Source organism: Entelurus aequoreus, linkage group LG02, assembly GCF_033978785.1.
Source record: "Entelurus aequoreus isolate RoL-2023_Sb linkage group LG02, RoL_Eaeq_v1.1, whole genome shotgun sequence".
In the NCBI taxonomy this organism is placed as follows: domain Eukaryota; kingdom Metazoa; phylum Chordata; class Actinopteri; order Syngnathiformes; family Syngnathidae; genus Entelurus; species Entelurus aequoreus.
This window is the reverse complement of record NC_084732.1, coordinates 54229047-54251960: the sequence shown is the minus strand read 5'-3', so window position 1 is coordinate 54251960 and position 22914 is coordinate 54229047. Positions and strand designations below refer to the sequence as shown.

The 22914-nt window shown below is 38.8% G+C and overlaps 1 protein-coding gene across 1 annotated transcript; it reads right to left on the bottom strand.

Moving 5' to 3' along the window:
- Positions 1–9281: 9281 nt before the first annotated feature.
- mibp2 (muscle-specific beta 1 integrin binding protein 2) lies at positions 9282–12191 on the bottom strand. The gene is made up of 8 exons (XM_062068123.1): positions 11932–12191; positions 11400–11490; positions 11179–11224; positions 10845–11028; positions 10693–10764; positions 9787–9893; positions 9615–9705; positions 9282–9543 (listed from the first exon to the last, which is right to left on the bottom strand). Exons 1-7 carry the CDS (start codon positions 11955–11957, stop codon positions 9620–9622), a joined length of 612 nt encoding a protein of 203 aa, XP_061924107.1. The 5' UTR covers positions 11958–12191; the 3' UTR covers positions 9282–9543; positions 9615–9619.
- Between the last annotated feature and the right edge of the window lie 10723 nt (positions 12192–22914).

The following is a 22914-nucleotide window of genomic DNA, read 5'->3' as shown; positions in this document are numbered from 1 at the left end:
TTTCAGGAAATGTCCGAAAGAAATTCCTTTCATCTTATGTACACACTTTACTTCCTACTCACGGTGATCCACGCCCCTCGCCTTGCCTGCCCAGGATTATTTTTGACCGCGAGAAGAGGCGACATCCCTGCAGCAAACACCTGCTGCGCGAGTCGTTCTAGAGGTGGGTGGTGCTTTACTTCCGTGTTCAGATTACGATTAAAGTGCAGTGATAACCATAACATTTAGGCTGTTACTGTGACTAACACACTAACATACACATTAACACCAGCAGTTAGTTACAGTATGAATAGCTATACATAATTTATTATTTGCGCACTATTGACTAATGATGCACCGAAAATTTGGCCGGAAAAAGAAGTACTTTAATCACCAGAACAGTGCTCCCAAAACTGATGTTGTGATGACGTAAGCTATACACAGGATTTGTCTAAAGCGGAGGCAGTGTGTCGGCACTGTGTATGTACTTTAATAAATTTTGTATAAACCCGCAGACAGCGATCTTCACAATTTAATATTACACTTTTATTGAAAGAAAGGTTCCCAGCAACACGAAGCAAGTGTGACATCATCACGATCGTGGCGCGACAGAATCTAAACAGTCTCTTAACACGAGTACAGTCTCCAATAACACCAGAAATAGATGCTAGATTTGTTGCCAGTTCTTTTTATTAAAGAAATAGTGACTAAAAGGATTGGAGAAATCTCAACAAAAAAAAAAATACATCCCAACACAGTACATTGTACAGTAAGTACAATAAGCACAATTTAAAAAACAGAACAAAAATATATTATGTAAGAAAAAAATTATATGTTAAAGGCCTACTGAAACCCACTACTACCGACCACGCAGTCTGATAGTTTATATTTCAATTATGAAATCTTAACATTGCAACACATGCCAATACGGCCGGGTTAACTTATAAAGTGCAATTTTAAATTTCCCGCTAAACTTCCGGTTGAAAACGTCTATGTATGATGACGTATGCACGTGACGTCAATAGTTAAACGGAAGTATTCGGACACCATTGAATCCAATACAAAAAAGCTCTGTTTTCATCTCAAAATTCCACAGTATTCTGGACATCTGTGTTGGTGAATCTTTTGCAATTTGTTTAATGAACAATGAAGACTGCAAAGAACAAAGTTGTAGGTGGGATCGGTGTATTAGCGGCTGGCTGCAGCAACACAACCAGGAGGACTTTGACTTGGATAGCAGACGCGCTATCCAACGCTAGCCGCCGACATGCACGGATGATCGGGTGAAGTCCTTCGTCCTTCGTCCTTCCGTCGATCGCTGGAACGCAGGTGAGCACGGGTGTTGATGAGCAGATAAGGGCTGGCTGGCGTAGGTGGAGCGCTAATGTTTTTATCATAGCTCTGTGAGGTCCCGTTGCTAAGTTAGCTTCAATGGCGTCGTTAGCAACAGCATTTTTAAGCTTCGCCAGGCTGGAAAGCATTAACCGTGTAGTTACAGGTCCATGGTTTAATAGTATTGTTGATTTTCTGTCTATCCTTCCAGTCAGGGGTTTATTTCTTTTGTTTCTATCTGCATTTAAGCCCGATGCTATCACGTTAGCTCTGTAGCTAAAAAGCTTTGCCGATGTATTGTCGTGGAGATAAAAGTCACTGTGAATGTCCATTTCGCATTCTCGACTCTCATTTTCAAGAGGATAAAGTATGGTTTAAAATACAAATCCGTGATCCACAATAGAAAAAGGAGAAAGTGTGGAATCCAATGAGCCCTTGTACCTAAGTTACGGTCAGAGCGAAAAAAGATACGTCCTGCACTGCACTCCAGTCCTTCACTCTCACGTTCTTCATCCACGAATCTTTCATCCTGGCTCAAATTAATGGGGTAATCGTCGCTTTCTCGGTCCGAATCGCTCTCGCTGCTGGTGTAAACAATGGGGAAATGTGAGGAGCAAGGCAAGGCTTTTTTTTATCAGCGATCAAAAGTTGCGAACTTTATCCTGGATGTTCTCTACTAAATCCTTTCAGCAAAAATATGGCAATATCGCGAAATGATCAAGTATGACACATAGAATGGATCTGCTATCCCCGTTTAAATAAAAAACATTAATTTCAGTAGGCCTTTTGTCAGAGTTTGTTGGTGACGAACCTCAAGATGCAGAGATGATGGCAGGCATTGAACGGGAAAACATGATTTAATTAAACACTATGGCAAAAAACAAACAAAAGGGTACAAACAAGAGGCACGCACAAGGCGAAGAACAAACTAGGCAAGAACTAAAATAGCACAAAGGCTAACTGTCGACAAGAAACAAAAACACTTACTGTGACACGAAGGAACTATGACTTGAGCAGAGTGGACAAAAGTAGACAGAGCTACAACGACAAATAGTGACAGGTAGAAGCTACAGGTAGAAGTGACAATAATCCAGCAGTGACTGGAGGGCAGGGCAGGTATAAATAGCAGCTGGTTGATTGGCACCAGGTGTGGCCCGGTGCCAATCAGCCACAGCTGAGGGGTCAAAGCACTCAGGGATAATCAGGAAATGAAGACAAAATAAAAGCACTGACAGGAAACTAAGACAAACTCAACCAAACTGTCAGGGGAAACCCTGACACCTTTAAAGGCCTACTGAAATGAATTTTTTTTATTTAAACGGGGATAGCAGATCCATTCTATGTGTCATACTTGATCATTTTGCGATATTGCCATATTTTTGCTGAAAGGATTTAGTATAGAACAACGTCGATAAAGTTTGCAACTTTTGGTCTCTGTTAAAAAAACCTTGCCTCTACCGGAAGTAGCGTGATGACGTTGTCAGTTGTTCACTCCCTCATATTTTCCTATTGTTTTCAACGCAGCTAGAGCTATTCGGACCATTACCCCATTAATTTGAGCGAGGATGAAAGATTTGTGGACGAGGAACGTTAGAGTGACAGACTAGAATGCAGTGAAATACATTTTTTTTTTCGCTCTGACCGTAACTTAGGTACAAGCTGGCTCATTGGATTCCACACTCTCTCCTTTTTCTATTGTGGGTCACGGATTTGTATTTTAAACCACCTCGGATACTATATCCTCTTGAAAATGAGAGTCAAAAACCGGAAATGGACATTAACAGTGACTTGTATCTCCACGACAATACATCGACGAAGCTCATTAGCATTAGCTACGAGCTAACGTGATAGCTACGAGCTAACGTGATAGCATCTGTCTCAAATGCAGATAGAAACAAAATAAATAAATCCCTGACTGGAAGGATAGACAGAAGATCAACAATAGTATTAAACCATGTACATGTAACTACACGGTTAATAGATCTCAGCCTGGCAAAGCTTAACAATGCTGTTGCTAACGACGCTAAGGCTAACTTAGCAACTTAGCAACCGGACCTCACAGAGCTATGATAAAAACATTAGCGCTCCACCTACGCCAGCCAGCCCTCATCTGCCCAGCTCATCAACACCCGTGCTCACCTGCGTTCCAGCGATTGACGGCGCGACGAAGGACTTCACCCGATCATCCGTGCGGTGGCCGGTTAGCATCGGGTAGCGCGTCTGCTATCCAAGTGAGTAATCCTTGTTGTGTTGCTACAGCCGCCGCTATACACCGATCCCACCTACAACGTTCTTCTTTGCAGCCTCCATTGTTCATTAAACAAATTGCAAAAGATTCACCAACACAGATGTCCAGAATACTGAGGAATTATTAAATGAAAACAGAGCTTTTTTGTATTGTATTCAATGGGGTACCAATACTTCCGGTTCAATGATTGACGTCACGCGCATACTCATCCTCCGAAGGCTTTTTCAATCGGAAGTGTGGCGGGAATTTTAAAATTGCACTTTATAAGTTAACCCGGCCGTATTGGCATGTGTTGCAATGTTAAGATTTCATCATTGATATATAAACTATCAGACTGTGTGGTCGGTAGTAGTGGGTTTCAGTAGGCCTTTAATACTATACAGATTTTTTAAAAATGTATATTCACATTTTTTTGCCTTGTCGATGATGTCATATCAACCACGCCCCCACCGCAACAGGTATTTTGGCAATTTAGGGGAAACCCTGACATTAACAAAATAAACATGTCTTACCTGCTTTGTCAGAGATGTTTTATAATGTTATTCTGTGATATTTGCACCTAAAGAAATGCTAGTACATCAGTTTAGGAATATTAGGACGAGTGTGGTGGGTGGTTCTGGCTGGCTGAAATATTATGTAAAATATTTTATAACATATTCTGGTCGAGTACTCAATAAGAGAATGATTAGCAGACTCAATCCTTTTATTAATTAATAGAGAATGTTAAAACATTGGCATGCAGCAATATGAACACCATTACCTTGTACAACATGTAATGTACAGAATATCAGAAGCATTTATTCAGGTAGAAATATCACAGCTTACCCCAATTTGTTTTATCTGTGTCAGGTACACTTATTAATGATGAAAAATTATACCTGTGATTGATCGCGATTAACTTCGAGATAACTATGAACAAAATACAATTAATCGCGGTTAAATATTTTAATTGGTTGACAGCCCCTAATATATATATATATATATATATATATATATATATATATATATATATATATATATATATATATATATATATATATATATATATATATATATACATATATATTATCTAGTATATATATATTAGGGCTGCCAAATTTAACGAGTTAACTAATGTGATTAATCATGGAAAATTATGCAATTTATTTTGGCTCCACAAGCTCCTCTACCTTAACCGCGGATGCTTATGTGGAAGGTGGCTCAGGTTGTAATACGGTCAGTGATCAGGTCAGGCATGTGTCAGGTCTAAGGTGAGTGAGGAGACTCTGACTGGTGTGCTCTCTGCCAAATTTGACTTCAAATAAACCCTGACAGGATTTTAGATTAAACTTTTACCAAGTTTTGAACAAATAAATGACATGCATTAAAGTAAAACATTTCTAAAAATGTTCCTGTGTGACATCCTGACAATAAAATTGCATTTGTGTCTAAATATCGGGCTCTTTAAAAAAAAAAAAGTGTACATATGATTATATTATTATTAAGGTTGTAATGATTTGTTTTAACAACGATTCAAATCATAACTTGAGGTTGTTGATACCATTCAGGGACGATATTAGTTTATTTAGAACAATCCGATCCAGTTCAGTGAGTTGAGCTTGCTTCAGTAACTTAATTCCGTTGTGTCCGTCTTTTGCTTTGTTGCTTAAAGTTGTATTGTGCTTTATGTCATTGTGTTGTGGTGTTTTTATTTGTTAAGGCTCTTGTAATCGTGCTGTAGTTTTGGGGTTTTGGCTTCATGTTATTGTCTTGTGGCATTTGCATTTGTTGTGACCTTTCTCGGCCCCCGTAGATATCCACCAACAGACTTGAGTAACGTTTAATGTGCTTATCATTAAACGTGTTCTAAAGCCTTCTGTTCTTAAAACCGTTTTCTTTTTGCTAGTCTCGATAAAATCAATTGGTTACCTTTTTAAATGATGTTAGATCGATATACATCTTAAGAAAGGCCAATTCGTTGAGCACAGATGGAGGACAGAGTTAAACAACTTGCACTGAGCCTAGTCTATAAAATCCACTACACCTCCCTGATACCGAAGTACATGTCAAACTACTTCCTTAACGTAAATGACCGCCATAACCACAACACCAGGGGGAGCTCCACTTACCACGTTAAACCCAGATTCCGAACTAACAAAGGTCTTAACTCATTCTCTTTCTATGCCACATCAATGTGGAATGCGCTCCCAACAGGTATAAAAGAAAGGGCATCTCTATCCTCCTTCAAAACCGCAATAAAAGTTCACCTCGAGGCAGCTACAACCCTAAAATAACACCCTCCCCGGATTGCTAATAATCAAATGAAAACAATCAAATGCAGATACTTTTTCTTATGCCTTCTGATCTCTCTCTCTCTCTCTACGTCCACTACTTGCTGTCCATATCCTACCCCCCCCCCGCCCCCCTCTGATTGTAAATAATGTAAATAATTCAATGTGATTATCTTGTGTGATGACTGTATTATGATGATAGTATATATGATAGTATATATCTGTATCATGGATCAATTTAAGTGGACCCCGACTTAAACAAGTTGAAAAACTTATTCGGGTGTTACCATTTAGTGGTCAATTGTACGGAATATGTACTTCACTGTGCAACTTACTAATAAAAGTCTCAATCAATCAATCAAAGATCGATGTAGTTGAGTCTTATGTAGTACCCCTACTGTAGGATAGCAGGTTAGTACAACAATTAAGATTACTAGGTTCTTGGCTGTATAATTGAGAGACTCGCGATGAGACGTTATGTACTTAGTGGACCACAGAACAACTGCTGGCAAATTTATTTCACAATAATAAACAATAACACATGAACAGTGTGCTTTTTAAATTGTAAATACTCCCCAAAAATAAATAAAAATAGAGCTCTGTTGCAAAAATTCAAAAGTAGCAAAATAGAAGAAATGTCCTTTTTAAATTGTCCTTTCAAAAAGTAAATTCTACCCGGGTAGTAATGAATTGAACACTGTCTATATTCCTTGGTTGGGAATCCTTAGTTCTATTGTAATCCGTTATTCCATACTGATTCGGTTCAATACTTTCGACTCTGATGGTGGATCAGTTCAGTTATAGGTCACTGCAGAGTGTGGAGACTGATGCAGCTGGCCACACCACATCCAAACGCTCCCTCTCCGCAGACTCTCACTCACTGGGACTGGCTCGCCATCATAACTCAAGTCCAGTTTGGAACCAGACTTCAGGATCATACAAAAAACCAATCTGCACATAGCAGTACAGAATGTAATCAGTTAGAATACTATTTTTACTCTTAGTTCTCTTCCATATGGTACCATATTAACTTCAATTTTAAATCAATAAACACAGTTACTCATTTTAACCATTTAGTCATGGACATATGAATACTGGTCGGTTCACACTGTACTCCATATAAGTCTGTAAGACTTTAACAGCAGCATCAAATCATGAAAACTATAGTAGCTTCACCTCTTATTTAAGACTTCAATGAATGAAATGAGTTACATCCATTTAAGGATTTTACCTTTTTATCTTTAAATTATGAACTGTGAATTATCACCTTTTAAACCATCACAAAATAAAATAAATGATTATTTAACTGAAATCACATTTTGGTCATCATGTATTATAATGGTTATCATTTTAACTGTATCAATTTAATAAATGAAATGTATCAACAGTTCCCCTTTAAGCAGAATGACGAGGGTGCTTTTAGCAGCATTGGAATGAATGCAGCTCCTCTGCTCACTGCTAAGGCTGAACACAGTAACATTAAATAAACCTATCTTTTACACAAAACGAAAATACAATAAAGTTATCCAACTGCAACATGCTAACATGTCACAAGGCATTCTCTCAAGGCATCATATTACTCCAATTGGTTTTGTACATTTTAACTCTGTGTCTTGTTATCAAACTCCTCTCTTTAGCGCTAACAGGATGGCTAGGCTAACGGGCTTGCTAGTAGGCCTCACTCACAAAGTAACACTGAAGTTCTCAGCAGCACAAAACAAAGCAATCCAGCTCCCACTGGAACCAGGCTATCTTATGCTGCTTTTCCAACACTCGGTTTGAGAAGTGACAAGTATTTTAACTTATAAACCTTGTCTTTGTAACACAACGATATGACTCGTGCCTTCACTCTTTGACGTTGAGTGAAGGAATGTCTGGAATGACAAAGGTGCATGCGACCTCTACTGGCCAACATGTGAATAACGTGCATGTGTCATTAATTTAACCCTGTAGTGACCACATGACTTTGACACATCAAGTTTAACATTTTTTTTAAGTGACCAAAGTGACTTTGGCACACCATAGATTAGAAATGAATAATAGGAGAATATATTAGTGACACTATATTTCCATATGGGTTACACTTAGGATCGATAAGTCGATGTAGTGGGTCAGTCATTTCACCCCTAATAATTCTACTTTTAAAATACATGAAGTCGTCACCGCTATATTTTTCCAGACACGGTCGAAAAAAGCTTCTTAAACATAAAGATTCCCCGAGTCACAACTTAGGTACACCTGCACAATCGCCGATCGATTCAGACTCTGCATTAAGGCTGATTTTAGCAGCATTTGTCACTCACTGCATGTCACACGTCGGTGACATGCCTAGATTAGATAAAAATATTACATTATCCTACCTTTTTGTGTTTCTTCAGCCTGAAGCAGAGGGCGCTCCTCCCCCTCTGGCTGAGTCTAAATAAGTATGTTTACCTCGCTCTGATGTCACAACGTAGCCAGACTGTGAAACTCCTCGAAAAGAGGCCTGCATAGCTATGTGCAAGCTCACACCAAAATGCATTAACCTAATCATTTAATGCTTTGACATCGTTAAACATCAGTATGCAACACTGTAACATTCATGAGTCAAAAAGGACAAAATTGATTGTAAGTCCCCTTTAATTCAGTTTAAATCATGCAAGCGCATAATCACTAATTAATCATGACTAATCCAAATGCAAAAGTGTGATGAAACTGGCATATATAAATATGTGTGTGTATATATATATATATATATATATACACACACACATGTATACTCATACACAATATACATACACTTATACTGTGTTCAATAATAATTTTTGGAGAAATTAAGGCAAAACTCATTTTATTTTTATGTTGAAAAATAATTAACTAATAATTTTAATTATAACTTTGATTTAAAATATATACAATTGTTTTAAAAAAAAACTAACGCTGACAATCTGTATCGTGTGATAAATCCAATTTCTTATATATCCAGTGTATGTTACAAAAAAAATGGCAAACATTCTGTATTATAATTATTCTGTATTGGCAAACATTTTCTAGAATTGTTTTTGCTTTAGATTTCCCAATACTGGCAAGGCTACGGTTTGTAAGTAAACAGTTGCTAAACCTTTGGTCAATGTCACTGACAGTAGTAGTGTTGTGGTTATTTCGGTAAGTGCTTATCTATTTTGCCTGCTTGGTGCTTCAAATCATGCAAGTTAGTAACAGCAGATATCACTATGAGGATTGTAGGTTTATTTTCAATGTACTGGCCCCAAGTCTAAATATAGATAAGGCTTGCACTTCTAATTGGGAGGTGACGGGGGTGAAAACTTGTGACTCCCCTTATCACCTACACCACACTAGAGCAGTTAGCGTCCAGCACAAACTCAGTGCAAGTACCATTTTTGGAAATGGGCCGCACAAGCATTTTATGTTTTTTTTGGTGGGTGCTTCTCAGTCATCACAACAACACAAAGTTGGCGTGAGGATAATTTATTGAAATATACAACCATCCTCTGAATAAATCCATCAACTCTCTGGATTGTAGCTGTAAAAAGCAATAAATACGGTTGATATAAATCATGCCAGCATTTAAAGCCGCCGGTTACACACGTATATTTTTTTTCCCCATTTAAAAAAATTAATTGCAGTCAGCTAAAAATAGCTGCCAGGTAGAAACTTAAGGCGAGCTGGTTTCAAGCAGGCTGAATACATGCTTCTTTTAGCTGATCATGTGACCTGAAACACAATCAGAAAAGGTGTTTACGTGACATAGGACAGGAAGTCTTTAGCATACAAAAATGTTTTACCTTTGTTAGAGAGAATGTTGGATGTTATTCAGGATGTCCCCATAGACAAGGTTGAACAGTTGCTCCTTTGACTTGGTTCCATCTAGCTGCACTGTGGGAGTAAACAAGCAACAACAACAGCATCAGCACAACTTTAAAAAGGAAAGTATATTCAAAAAGAGTGGATACTTACACACGTCAACATCTGTGTCCTCCATTATTGTCTTGTGTTTCAAGTACATGGGCCAGACGTGGCCGTCAAAGAGGCCGGGGGGGTCTGGTACCGTGTAGTTCCTTGAGCTACAGTAAAGAAACACTCAATAAACAACAGCTCACTAAAGGTCAGGCGAGCTAAAAATTAAATAAATCGATTTACTCACACCTAAATTGCCACTTATTTATTCAGATTCTAAATGGAGTCATCATTTTCAAGAATCAATTAAAAAAAAAAGGTAAGAATCATTTTAAAATACGTTTTTTTTATCTTTGCGCATGCAAGTCATACAAGCCAAGAGCTTTTGTTATCTGCTTTGAAAAGGTTTTCATTACATGTTAGACCAATTACATAGCACAAATAGTTTTAAATTGAGTTGTTACCCCAATAATTGCTATCAAATTGAATCGTGTGTTGTAACATTCCCAGCCCTACTAGATGCTAACTAATGTAGGGCTGCAGCTATTGATTATTTAGGTAAAAGAGTATTCAATTAGTCGGTTTGATTAATCGGATTAAACAGGGAATATTTTAGGGAAAATAGTTGAAATAAACAAGGATTTTTTTTGCTTGCCACACTTTGAATCTTTTCCGCCCTGATAAATGCACATCACCAACATTGAAATTTCACTTTTAATAGATAGAGACACAAAAAAAACCTTTTTACTGTTTGCCACCCTGTTCTCATGTGCAGCTGCCGGGGGGAAACTAAGTCTGCCTATTTAAAGTTCCGAGCACTCTTTGCAGGCTGGATTTCATACATTCATTAATTACACTCAAAAAACCAAGCAACAGTATATGAATCAATGCTTTTTAAAAAAAAATCAAATTAATCATTGTAGCCCTGACCCTGAACTAATGACTAAGTCATGTGGTGGAACTTACCACCTCCTCTTTTTGCATTCTTCATACGGGATGGAAATAAAGTAACGCTGGTTCAGCACGTCGATCAAAGGTCTGCATAGAAAAATTTATATATTTTATACATATTTATAAAAGGAGTACAGAACTAGAATGGAGCAAGATTGTGTCCTTACTGGTAGGTGTAAAGCAGGAAACCCTCCACGATGAGGATGTGAGTCTCATCCTTATGGTCGGACTTTGGGAGGATCGCCGTATCCAGGGTGTTATTGACGCCGTGAGACTTCTCGAACTTCACAGGGTTCTCCAGCCATGCGTAGATGGTGTTCATCATGGCATCCATGTCCAGAGCAGTAATGACTGGAGAGAGACAGGTAGGATGGATGGAAGGGTGAGGGAAGGAAAAAGCGTGCAGAAAGTGCAAATGAGAGTTGAGAATGAAGTCCTTATAAAGCATGCGTTTCCTAAATGAGACACACAAACAACCCTTCCATAAAAACCCAGGCTTACCATCATACTGCTTAAAGCCATCTTCAACCGCAATCTGATCTTGGGGCTGAAACATACATTGATAAGATGTACCAAGGTACATACATACCACTAGTGCTACATGGAAGGCGCCATCATGCCATGTCTTCTATTACATGTTAATACCTCACCGACCTGGGCTACTCCTAAGCAATCCTGACCTCAATTGTAAGATTTCAAAGTAAAAGCGCAAAAAGGCTCACCTTGAAGAAGTCATCCTGGTGGACGACACAGCAGTTGGGCAGGTTCTTGATTAGGCGGTTGGTGAGGGTGGTTTTCCCTCCATTGGTGACGCTACACAGAAAATAAGTAAGCAGTGGCATAATAATCAGTTTACATTGTTTAAACATAGATAGCACACTATTATCACTTTATGCACTACAAATTACTGTGATAACAGTAATCATCAGCATCCTCGTTACGGTTAGCCGGACGTAAATGATTGATTGAAACTTTTATTAGTAGATTGCACAGTGAAGTACATATTCCGTACAATTGACCACTAAATGGTAACACCCGAATAAGTTTTTCAACTTGTTTAAGTCGGGGTCCACGTAAATCAATTCATGGTAGATAAAGCTTGGGAAAAAAACCTCTTAGTGATAAATGTGACGGAACTGTGAAATAATATTTTGTAGACAAAGAGACAATATCACGGCTGTCATGACCGACCTCCTCATGGCCTATAGCAGCAACTAGCTTAGCTTAGCCGCCATTCATTGCGTGCTAACTCACCCTCCGATGCCGATGATGTACTTCATGGTGTCCGTTGGTGGAAGGAGAAAGCAAGTCGCGAGGTCAAAACGTCAATAAACCGGTGCTTGTTGATCAGACGGAAGAAAGCTTAAAAAGAGAAGGTTGCAGGAAACGTCAACTACTTGGGCCATCCATGGTTGTTGAAGTGAGTGTAAGGCGCAGAGACGAGGTGTCGCTCGGACGCGGTCTTCCAAGGAGAGAGGACCAGGGGCTCCGTGACACTACCACACGTACTACATGCAGCCACGCCATTGGCTATTTAAACAGTTTCGAGAACCACCCGAAATCCACGTTGACCAATCAGAAACCTCTGTCACCGCAAACCCCGCCCACACAGCGCCGCCTTAACCGCCCCTCGAGCCCCAAGTCTAGAGGAAACAAATACTGTAACATTTATTACAAAACATGTCCCTAATAATTCAACTAGAAAACTACTGCAATTCTCTACTTGTGTTTGTTGATTGTAGAGTGCAAAGTTACGCTCTCATAATTACAACTATACCTTCATTTTCTACACCGCTTGTCCTCATTAGTATATACAATTTTTTTTTTTTATGTCACAAAGGTATCACTTAAAAAAACATTCATGTGACATAGCACGTTGTCAATGTGTTATTGTGTATAGTTAATTCCTATGTGACATATTTCTGCTCAAACTCTTAATGGTTCTGTCCCGATACAGCATCTACATCAGGGGTATCCAAAGTGTGGCCCGGGGGCTATTCGCGGCCCGCAACTCAAGTTTTTTTGGCCCGCGGCATATTGTTGAAATAAAATAAGATACAAAAACAACAGTAAAAATGTCAGCATAATACCATACCATACCAACTTTATTTATAAAGCCCTTTAAAAACAACCACAGTTGAAGAACAAAGGGCTGTACACCACAAAGAAATAGAGGCAAAGGACAGACTAAAAAATAAAACAGTGGTAAAATACACATTTAAAAAGCAAATACATATTACCCTAAGAACAATTTGTTAGATAAAAAGCAGTTAAAAAGTTAAAAACCGTTAAAAAAGTTAAAAGTTAAAAACAGTTTAAAGTTTCATGCTGGGTTAAAAGCCAGTGAATAAAAATGGGTTTTAAGAAGGGTCTTAAAAATAGCCAAAGAATGGGCCTGTCTGGCATGGAGAGGGAGAGGGAGATAATAAGCAAATATGGTAGCTAATTTTAATACTAATAATTCATACGAAGCAGACACATTGTTTTGTCTGTAAATTTGTGTCTGTTTTAGATAGTTTTTTTGTTTTTTTACAAAATAAAATATCAAAACGGCCCCTGCATGCTTTGACTCGTCAGTGTGCGGCCCTTTGTGGAAAAAGTTTGGACACCCCTGATCTACATGTACATCATCATCATCGATGATGATGATGATGTACATAAAAGAAATGATGATCATCATCATCATTTCTTTTTATTCCTTTCATGAAAATGCATATATACAAGCCATATAAAGTTGACACTTTCATTGTTTTTTTGTTTCTTATACATTTCCATGATCAGAAAGGAGCAGATGGAAGAATACTATTGTTATATTTATTTGCCCCCTTTTTAGCACAAATTATTTTAGATGACTTTATCACTGTTCCCTCCACCAACACCCCAACTCCAACATACTTTTAATTTTCGTTTAAGCATTTTCAAAATGACACGTCCAATCAATATCAAAATCAGTTTGATATAATTCCAGTTGTCTCTTTTTGTAACTCTTTTTAAATTCAAAGATATTCTTGCAACTTTTTAAGTATTTGTCTAGAGAATTCCATGCTTTCACACCAGCAACAGACAAGCACATTTGCTTCAAATTTGTTCGCACTCTTGGATGTTTAAAATCATACGGCCTTCTGTGGTTCTCATCTTCAGACGTGAACACAAATAACTTTTGTAAGTCCTTCGGAAGAACTTTATTTCTAGCTTTGAACATCACTAATAAATACATACAAATGTACATAACTTAAATAAAAATAAAAAAAAACTCCCTCTATCAAAATGTAAAAATAGAGATGAAGGCATCATGTAATGAATGACAAAAAGCTGACAAGTTGATATTATTAAAGAATAAAAAAACAACAACTAATATTTGTCTTTAGAGATATTGATAACATTTATCTATAGTCAGACACAGATTATTTATGTATTTAATATTTGTTTGCTTACTATGGTATATTATGTATTTATTTGTTCACCGTGACTGCGTGGGTTCCCTCCGGGTACTCCGGCTTCCTCCCACTTCCAAAGACATGCCACTGGGGATAAGTTGATTGGCAACACTAAATTGGCCCTAGTGTGTGAATGTGAGTGTGAATGTTGTCTGTCTATCTGTGTCGGCCCTGCGATGAGGTGGCGACTTGTCCAGGGTGTACCCCCTCCTTTTCAGACGCGTGATGAATTACATTGTATCGTATGCATGTTTGAAATAAACTGAAACTGAATAGAATAAAATAGAATATATCTTTATTGTCATTGCACATTGTACAACGAAATTGTAAGCAAAAAAACTAATTTAGTGCAAATTCATAATAACACATAAAAACATAAGAACATAGATAAATTCTCAACTGTCTATGTGATGTCAAGGCTTGGTTAGCCCAGAATTTTTTAATAATGAATGAGGGAAAAACGGATATTTCAGTTTTTGGTCCGGCCCTCACTGACTTGGGACCATTGCAAAATTATGTGCGTCCCAAAGTCACCAGCCTTGGCGTCACTATAGACAGCGATTTTAAATTTGACAAACAAGTCAATGGCGTTTTAAAATCGTGTTTTTATCATCTTCGTCTTTTAGCAAAGGTAAAACCATTTTTATCTTTTAACCTTTTTGAACAAGTCGTGCATGCTTTTATTTCAAGTCGCCTGGACTACTGCAATGCCCTTTATGCTGGCATTAGCCAAAAAGCTCTCTCCCGGTTGCAGTTAGTTCAGAACGCGGCAGCACGACTTTTAACAGGGGCCAGGAAATGCCAGCATATAACCCCAATTCTTCTGAGTTTGCACTGGCTCCCTGTTCATTTTAGAATTGATTTTAAATCCTTGCTGTTTGTTTTTAAAGCTTTACATGGACTGGCACCTCAGTATATCTCGGACCTCATCCAAATTTACACTCCTGCGCGTGCTCTGAGGTCCTAGAGCCAGCTCCAGCTCGTGGTGCCCAGGACGAGACTTAAAACTAGGGGAGACAGGGCGTTCTCTGTGGTCGGCCCTAAACTCTGGAACACTCTGCCCCTCCATGTTCAAACTGCTTCCACAGTGGAGTGTCTCGTCTTAAGACCCACTTTTATTCTTTGGCTTTTAACACTACGTGAGTTGTGTGGTCTTCTGTCCTCTGTTGTCCTGTGTGGTTAGGGTTAGGGTTATAAATTTTGATGTCTATTTTACTGTTTTAATTGGTTTTACCCTTTAAAATAGTTTTTAATCATATTTAGTTTTTATATTGTCTCTGTATTGGTTTTCTATTAATTTATTCTTTGTTTTTATTCAGTCATTGGTGTAGCATAATATTGTTTTTAATATCGTTTTTAATATTGTTTTTAATATTGTTTTTAACATGGCTGTGCAGCACTTTGGAAACATTCTTGTTGTGTAAATGTGCTATATAAATCAAGTGGATTGGATTCGATTGGATATACATAAAATACATAAAAATACCAAGCATAGAGCTCACATGCACAGTCATTATTGTCTTGTGTTCAGCGACACTATTGCTCTCGGGTAAAAAATGTTCTTAAACTGAACTTCATGTATCCCACACTGGGGAAATTCCACGGTCGCAGTGTAAAATGTACACACAGCATGGGCAGGACACAAAGTAAACACGACCAAAACATGAGCGATGACCTATAAAGTAACGCAATGAAAGAGAGATTGTTAAACTGATTACACTATAATGACACACACATTGCACTCCCAAATATTACACAATACAGATTACAGTACAGTAGTACCTCAATTTACGATCGTGATCGGTAGGTTGGAGTTCAAATCCCAGCCGAGTCATACCAAAGACTATAAAAATGGGACCCATAACCTCCCTGCTTGGCACTCAGCAACAAAGGGTTGGAGTTGGGGGTTAAATCACCAAAAATGATTCCCGGGCGCGGCGCCGCTGCTGCCCACTGCTCCCCAAGGGGATGGGACAAATGCAGAGGACAAATTTCACCGTTCTGGCGCAGAGCAATATATTAACTCAAAACACTTGTATTCCAAATGAACGGCTGCCATTTAAATGAATTAAAATCAATTTAATTGGGGATTGGTCCCTTCAAAATAGCACAATTTCAACATTTAACATGCCTATTAAAAATAAAAAAATATTTTTTGATAAGAAATATTGTATAAAAAATACAATAGAATGTAGTACAAACAACTACAGTAGTTTTATGAAATAATATAATAAAAATGTACAGCATTCTATAACTTCTATGGGATCTCCTTCCAGCTGCTTCTATGTCAAACAAACCATCAGCAGCTTTTCCATATTTTCATGATTAAATGTCTGCAGTTTAAATATTATCTTAAAATTCTTGGCTGGTGTTAAGCTCATACTGCTTCAGTGTGGTGCAGACAAGCAGTGATATGCCCAAATTGCTTTGCCAAGTTGGCAACACACTCGGTCATGTTTAAAAAAAAAAAAAATTTTATTCAATGAATGACATCCACTTTTTCTTCTCAGCACAGTCCTCCATATTCACATTCTTCCTTCACACGGTTGAAAAAACTAAGTTCACTGTGACATTTACTGCATTATACTAAGCATACTACGGGTATGCTTGGAACTCAAATTTTTGCTTGGAACTTAGAGCATAACAATTAGCCCGGAGACAGCTCTTATCTAAAAACACTCATAAGTTGAGGTACCAGTTTATTGTGTTATAAAGTCTTAAGTTGTGGGGGGAAATTACTAATGGTAGCGCTCATTTCACTGTAGATGCAACTCATTATCGGTCATGGGTGACCTGGAGCCTATTCCAGCCGTCTTCAGGCGTCATATTTACACATCCGGACAATTTAGAGTGTCCGAATACCCGTACATGTGTACTTTTAAACTATTGTAAGGTGACCTATTTAGTCTCCGTCACTTGTGAACAAACACACCAAGGTGCCAAAGTGCTTTGAGAGTGTTACATGGCTTACAGCGATACTGTATGTACTTTGTTCATTTACTGTCTTATGAAAACATTCGGCCACCCCATGATGTATTCTACTCCATTTTTAACAATTTTTGCAAAACATTCACCCTTATTGTGTTAGTACTTTTTAAATAATACAATACAAAGTGGCAAAGTTTTTAAACTCAAAAGTTTAACGCCACAAGCCAAACTGACTTTAATTTCTCTCAGACTTCAACAGTCAAGAGATGTCTTGATCGAACTGATCGGCGATGGTTTGATATACTGCCGAGCTCAGCTGATCTTTACCACAGCTGGGTCCCAGGGTTTACATGGCTCAAGATTGTTAAAGATTACTTCAAAATGGATGCACACTCAGGGAGACACAATTACATCTCCATATTTCTTGTTACACACATGCAGGAGTTGCATTAGTTCAAGGAGAGTGCGTGTCTGGCCTAAACACCAGCTCGACCTTGAGAGAAAGCTGCAACAAACACATTGTTACGATCTGTTTGGCCAAGCCATTCTTTGTTTAGTTTTTGGGTGTTTTTTCTCTTTGTTTTTGTTTAATTTCCTTTCTTGTGCTCTTATTTTGTTTCCACTTCCTGTTCTGTGTGTGTTGTTCCTGCACTGGCTTCACACCGCTGCTTGGCGATGTCTTCATCACCTGAGGGTGATTAGTAATTATGTTTTTCACCTGCTGCTTATCAGGGCACTATTTAATCCAGTCACTTTTCTTTACTGGCGTGGGATCATTAGCACGATTAGTGGGCACTTGAAGTTAAAGTTAAAGTTAAAGGCCTACTGAAACCCACTACTACCGACCACGCAGTCTGATAGTTTATATATCAATGATGAAATCTTAACATTATAACACATGCCAATACGGCCGGGTTAACTTATAAAGTGACATTTTAAATTTGCCGCTTAACTTCCGGTTCGAAACGCCTCTGCGGATGACGTATGCGCGTGACGTAGACCGGGGAACACGGGTATGCCTTCCACATTGAAGCCAATACGAAAAAGCTCTGTTTTCATTTCATAATTCCACAGTATTCTGGACATCTGTGTTCGTGAATCTGTTGCAATCATGTTCATTGCATTATGGAGAAGGAAGCTGAGCAAGCAAAGAAGAAAGTTGTCAGTGCGAAATGGACGTATTTTTCGAACGTAGTCAGCAACAACAGTACACAGCCGGCGCTTCTTTGTTTACATTCCCGAAAGATGCAGTCAAGATGGAAGAACTCGGATAACAGAGACTCTAACCAGGAGGACTTTTGACTTCGATACACAGACGCCTGTAGAGAATTGGGACAACACAGACTCTCACCAGGATTACTTTGATTTGGATGACAAAGACGCAGACGTGCTACTGTGAGTATGCAGCTTTGGCTTCTAAACATTTGATCGCTTGACCGTATGCGCGCAACTTTTTTTTGCGTATGTACGTACCTTTTTAAAAATATATAAGCTTTATGAACCTTGGGTTAGGTGAACGGTCTTTTGGGCTGAGTGATTATGTGTGTTGATCAGGTGATTGAATTGTATTGGCGTGTTCTATGGAGCTAGGAGCTAGCAGAGGAGCTAGGAGCTAGCATAACAAACACGCAGGTGTTTTTATGCAGGATTAATTTGTGGCATATTAAATATAAGCCTGGTTGTGTTGTGGCTAATAGAGTATATGTATGTCTTGTGTTTATTTACTGTTGTAGTCATTCCCAGCTGAATATCAGGTACCGTGAGTATGCAGCCATGGCTGCTAAACATTTGATAGCTTGACCGTATGTGCGTGTCACGTACGTAACTTTTTAAAAATATATAAGCTTTATGAACCTTGGGTTAGGTGAACGGTCTTTTGGGCTGAGTGATTGTGTGTGTTGATCAGGTGTTTGAATTGTATTGGCGTGTTCTATGGAGCTAGGAGCTAGCAGAGGAGCTAGGAGCTAGCATAACAAACACGCAGGTGTTTTTATGCAGGATTAATTTGTGGCATATTAAATATAAGCCTGGTTGTGTTGTGGCTAATAGAATATATATATGTATTGTGTTTATTTACTGTTGTAGTCATTCCCAGCTGAATATCAGGTCACCCCCGGCTCTCACAGCATCTTCCCTATCTGAATAGCTTCAACTCCCCACTAGTCCTTCACTTGCACTTTACTCATCCACAAATCTTTCATCCTCGCTCAAATTAATGGGGAAATTGTCGCTTTCTCGGTCCGAATCTCTCTCACTTCATGCGGCCATCATTGTAAACAATAGGGAACTTTGCGTATATGTTCAACTGACTACGTCACGCTACTTCCGGTAGGGGCAAGCCTTTTTTTTTATCAGATACCAAAAGTTGCAATCTTTATCGTCGTTGTTCTATACTAAATCCTTTCAGCAAAAATATGGCAATATCGCGAAATGATCAAGTATGACACATAGAATAGATCTGCTATCCCCGTTTAAATAAAAAAAAATCATTTCAGTAGGCCTTTAAATTACAATGATTGTCACACACACACACTAGGTGTGGTGAAATGTATCCTCTGCATTTGACCCATCCCCTTGTTCACCCCCCTGGGAGGTGAGGAGAGCAGTGAGCAGCAGCACTGGCCACGCCTGGGAATTATTTTTGGTGATTTAACCCCCAATTCCAACCCTTGATACTGAGTGCCAAGCAGGGAGGTAACGAGTCCCATTTTTATAGTATTTGGTATGACTCGGCCGGGGTTTGAACTCACAACCTACCGATCTCAGGGTGGACACTCTAACCAATAGGCCACTGAATCTTGCTTAGCTACTTTTTATTGTTATTAGCTCTCTGTCAGCTACTTTTTTCATGCACAGTGTCCCTGTTTTTCTGTGCATTTACCCCACTGCACTCTAGTTTGTATTCTGGACATTACATATTTCTTAACCTGCAAGCTGCCTGTAGTGGGGCGGTGCAAATAACTTGAGGGTTAAAGGTTCGATCCCCGCTTCCACCATCCTTGTCACTGCTGTTGTGTCCTTGGGCAAGATACTTTACCCACATGCTCCCAGTGCCGCCCACACTGGTTTAAATGTAACTTAGACAATGGGTTTCACTATGTAAAGCGCTTTGAGTCACTAGAGAAAAGTGCTATATAAATATAATTCACTTCACTTTTTCGAGATCACGACCTCCACTAAAAAGAGCATTCTTAACACGCGTCATGTATCCACAGTGTGAAGCCAATTCTAAAAGAGTAAGTCTCTGGATTCAGGAAGGCTTGAGGGCAACATGATTAAACGGGAGTCAATAGTATTTTCTGCTTTTGTTTAGTCAATGGCCACTAGCCACATTATTTTGTCAAAAAATTGTATGCAGCATTCAATACAACACATTTAAAGGCCTACTGAAATAACATTTTTTTATTTAAACGGGGATAGCAGATCCATTCTATGTGTCATACTTGATCATTTCGCGATATTGCCATATTTTTGCTGAAAGGATTTAGTAGAGAACAACGACGATAAAGTTCGCAACTTTTGGTCGCTGATAAAAAAAAGTAAGTAGTAGCGTGACGTCACAAGCTGGAGTGCTGCTCACATTTCCCTATTGTTTACACCGGCAGCGAGAGAGATTCGGACCGAGAAAGCGACGATTACCCCATTAATTTGAGCGAGGATGAAAGATTCGTGGATGAGGAACGTAAGAGTGAAGGACTATAGTGCAGTGCAGGACGTATCTTTTTTCGCTCTGACCGTAACTTAGGTACAAGGGTTCATTGGATTCCACACTTTCTCCTTTTTCTATTGTGGATCCCGCATTTGTATTTTAAACCACCTCGGATACTATATCCTCTTGAAAATGAGAGTCGAGAACGCGAAATGGACATTCACAGTGACTTTTATCTCCACGACAATACATCGGCCAAACACTTTAGCTACGGAGCTAACGTGATAGCATCGGGCTCAAATGCAGATATAAACAAAAGAAATAAACCCCTGACTGGAAGGATAGACAGAAAATCAACAATACTATTAAACCCTGGACATGTAAATACACGGTTAATGCTTTCCAGCTTGGCGAAGATTAACAATGCTGTTGCTAACGACGCCATTGACGCTAACTTAGCAACGGGACCTCACAGAGCTATGATAAAAACATTAGCGCTCCACCTACAGTACGCCAGCCACCCGTGCTCACCTGCGTTCCAGCGATCGACGGAAGGACGAAGGACTTCACCCGATCATCCGTGCGGTGGGCGGCTAGCGTCGGCTAGCGCGTCTGCTATCCAAGTAAGTCCTCCTGGTTGTGTTGCTACAGCCAGCCGCTAATACACCGATCCCACTTACAACTTTCTTCTTTGCAGTCTTCATTGTTCATTAAACAAATTGCAAAAGATTCACCAACACAGATGTCCAGAATACTGTGGAATTTTGAGATGAAAACAGAGCTTTTTTGTATTGGATTCAAAGGTGTACCAATACTTCCGTTTATCTAGTGACGTCACTCGCATACATCATCATACAAAGACGTTTTCAACCGGAAGTTTAGCTGGAAATTTAAAATTGCACTTTATAAGTTAACCCGGCCGTATTGGCAAGTGTTGCAATGTTAAGATTTCATCATTGATATATAAACTATCAGACTGCGTGGTCGGTAGTAGTGGGTTTCAGTAGGCCTTTAATACATCTTCTGATTTACAACAAAACAGGCACATTATAAATCCCATAAGATAATATTTATTAAAATGTGTTATTGTGTTAATTTTACTGTCGTTATTTGCTATAACACATTTTCAGTTTTAATCTATTGTCAAAGTGTTGGATTGGATCTGAGACCAAAACAATAAATCACACTGACATTTAGTACACAGCGCCTTTAGGGGGCTGACAAACACATGTCAAACATGTAAAATCAGAGCATATTTAGTTGGAAGTTGGAAAAACATCAGGCGGGACTTAACAACGTATTGTTTAAGTCATCGACCATTTGTGGAATGATTATAAAACTTTGAAGATAACTATACTGTATTAGAAGCATACCTTGTTTAAGCCTTTTGAGCCTCATTGTACTGAGCAGCCAGGACAAAAAGGACAGATGTGGGGTGATAGTCAAATTAGCCCAATTCTAATTCCTTCATCCATCCATCCATCCATCCATCCATCCATTTTATACCGCTTGTCCCTCTCAGGGGCGCGGGAGTGGCTGAAGCCTATCCCAGCTACATTCAGGCGGAAGGCGGGTCTACACCCTGGACAAGTCACTTACTCATTGCAGGGTCAACACAGATAGACGACATCATGAATCCTAAATTATTCAGGATATAGCACTCCCAGTTGGCATTTTATCGTCACTTACTTCAAATATAAAATTATGTCAACGCTACAGCAGCAGTTGTTTTGGCATAAGTGGTATTAAGTCAGCTCTTTGACCTGTAGTAGATGCTATAGTGACATTTTTAAACTGAATTAAAAAGGTGACCAGAGGAGAAAGCAATATCAGCTATCCTTAAAAGGATCCACAATTCTCGACACTAACTGTATACTTTTATTACACACTTAAATACACACACTATGAATCTGCCATTTTAAGATGTCTCTTAAGGATACTTCTACAGTTGAGGATAACTGCACTTGTAGATCAGACTATAATTATCCACAGCATAACAGAATATTGCCCATACTTAACCTGGCAAAAAAGGGGATACAGTAATTCAAACTAGGGTAAAACAGTGGTTTGTAATACCTACTCTGAAGACATATGGTCAGGTCCGTCGTATAGTGGGGAAAGGTGATGGAAATTCTAAGGGCCCACACATAGCCCCCAGTAGCCTCTATGACAAAATAATTACGCATACACCGAACTAATATATATTCATATGAATGAATCTGA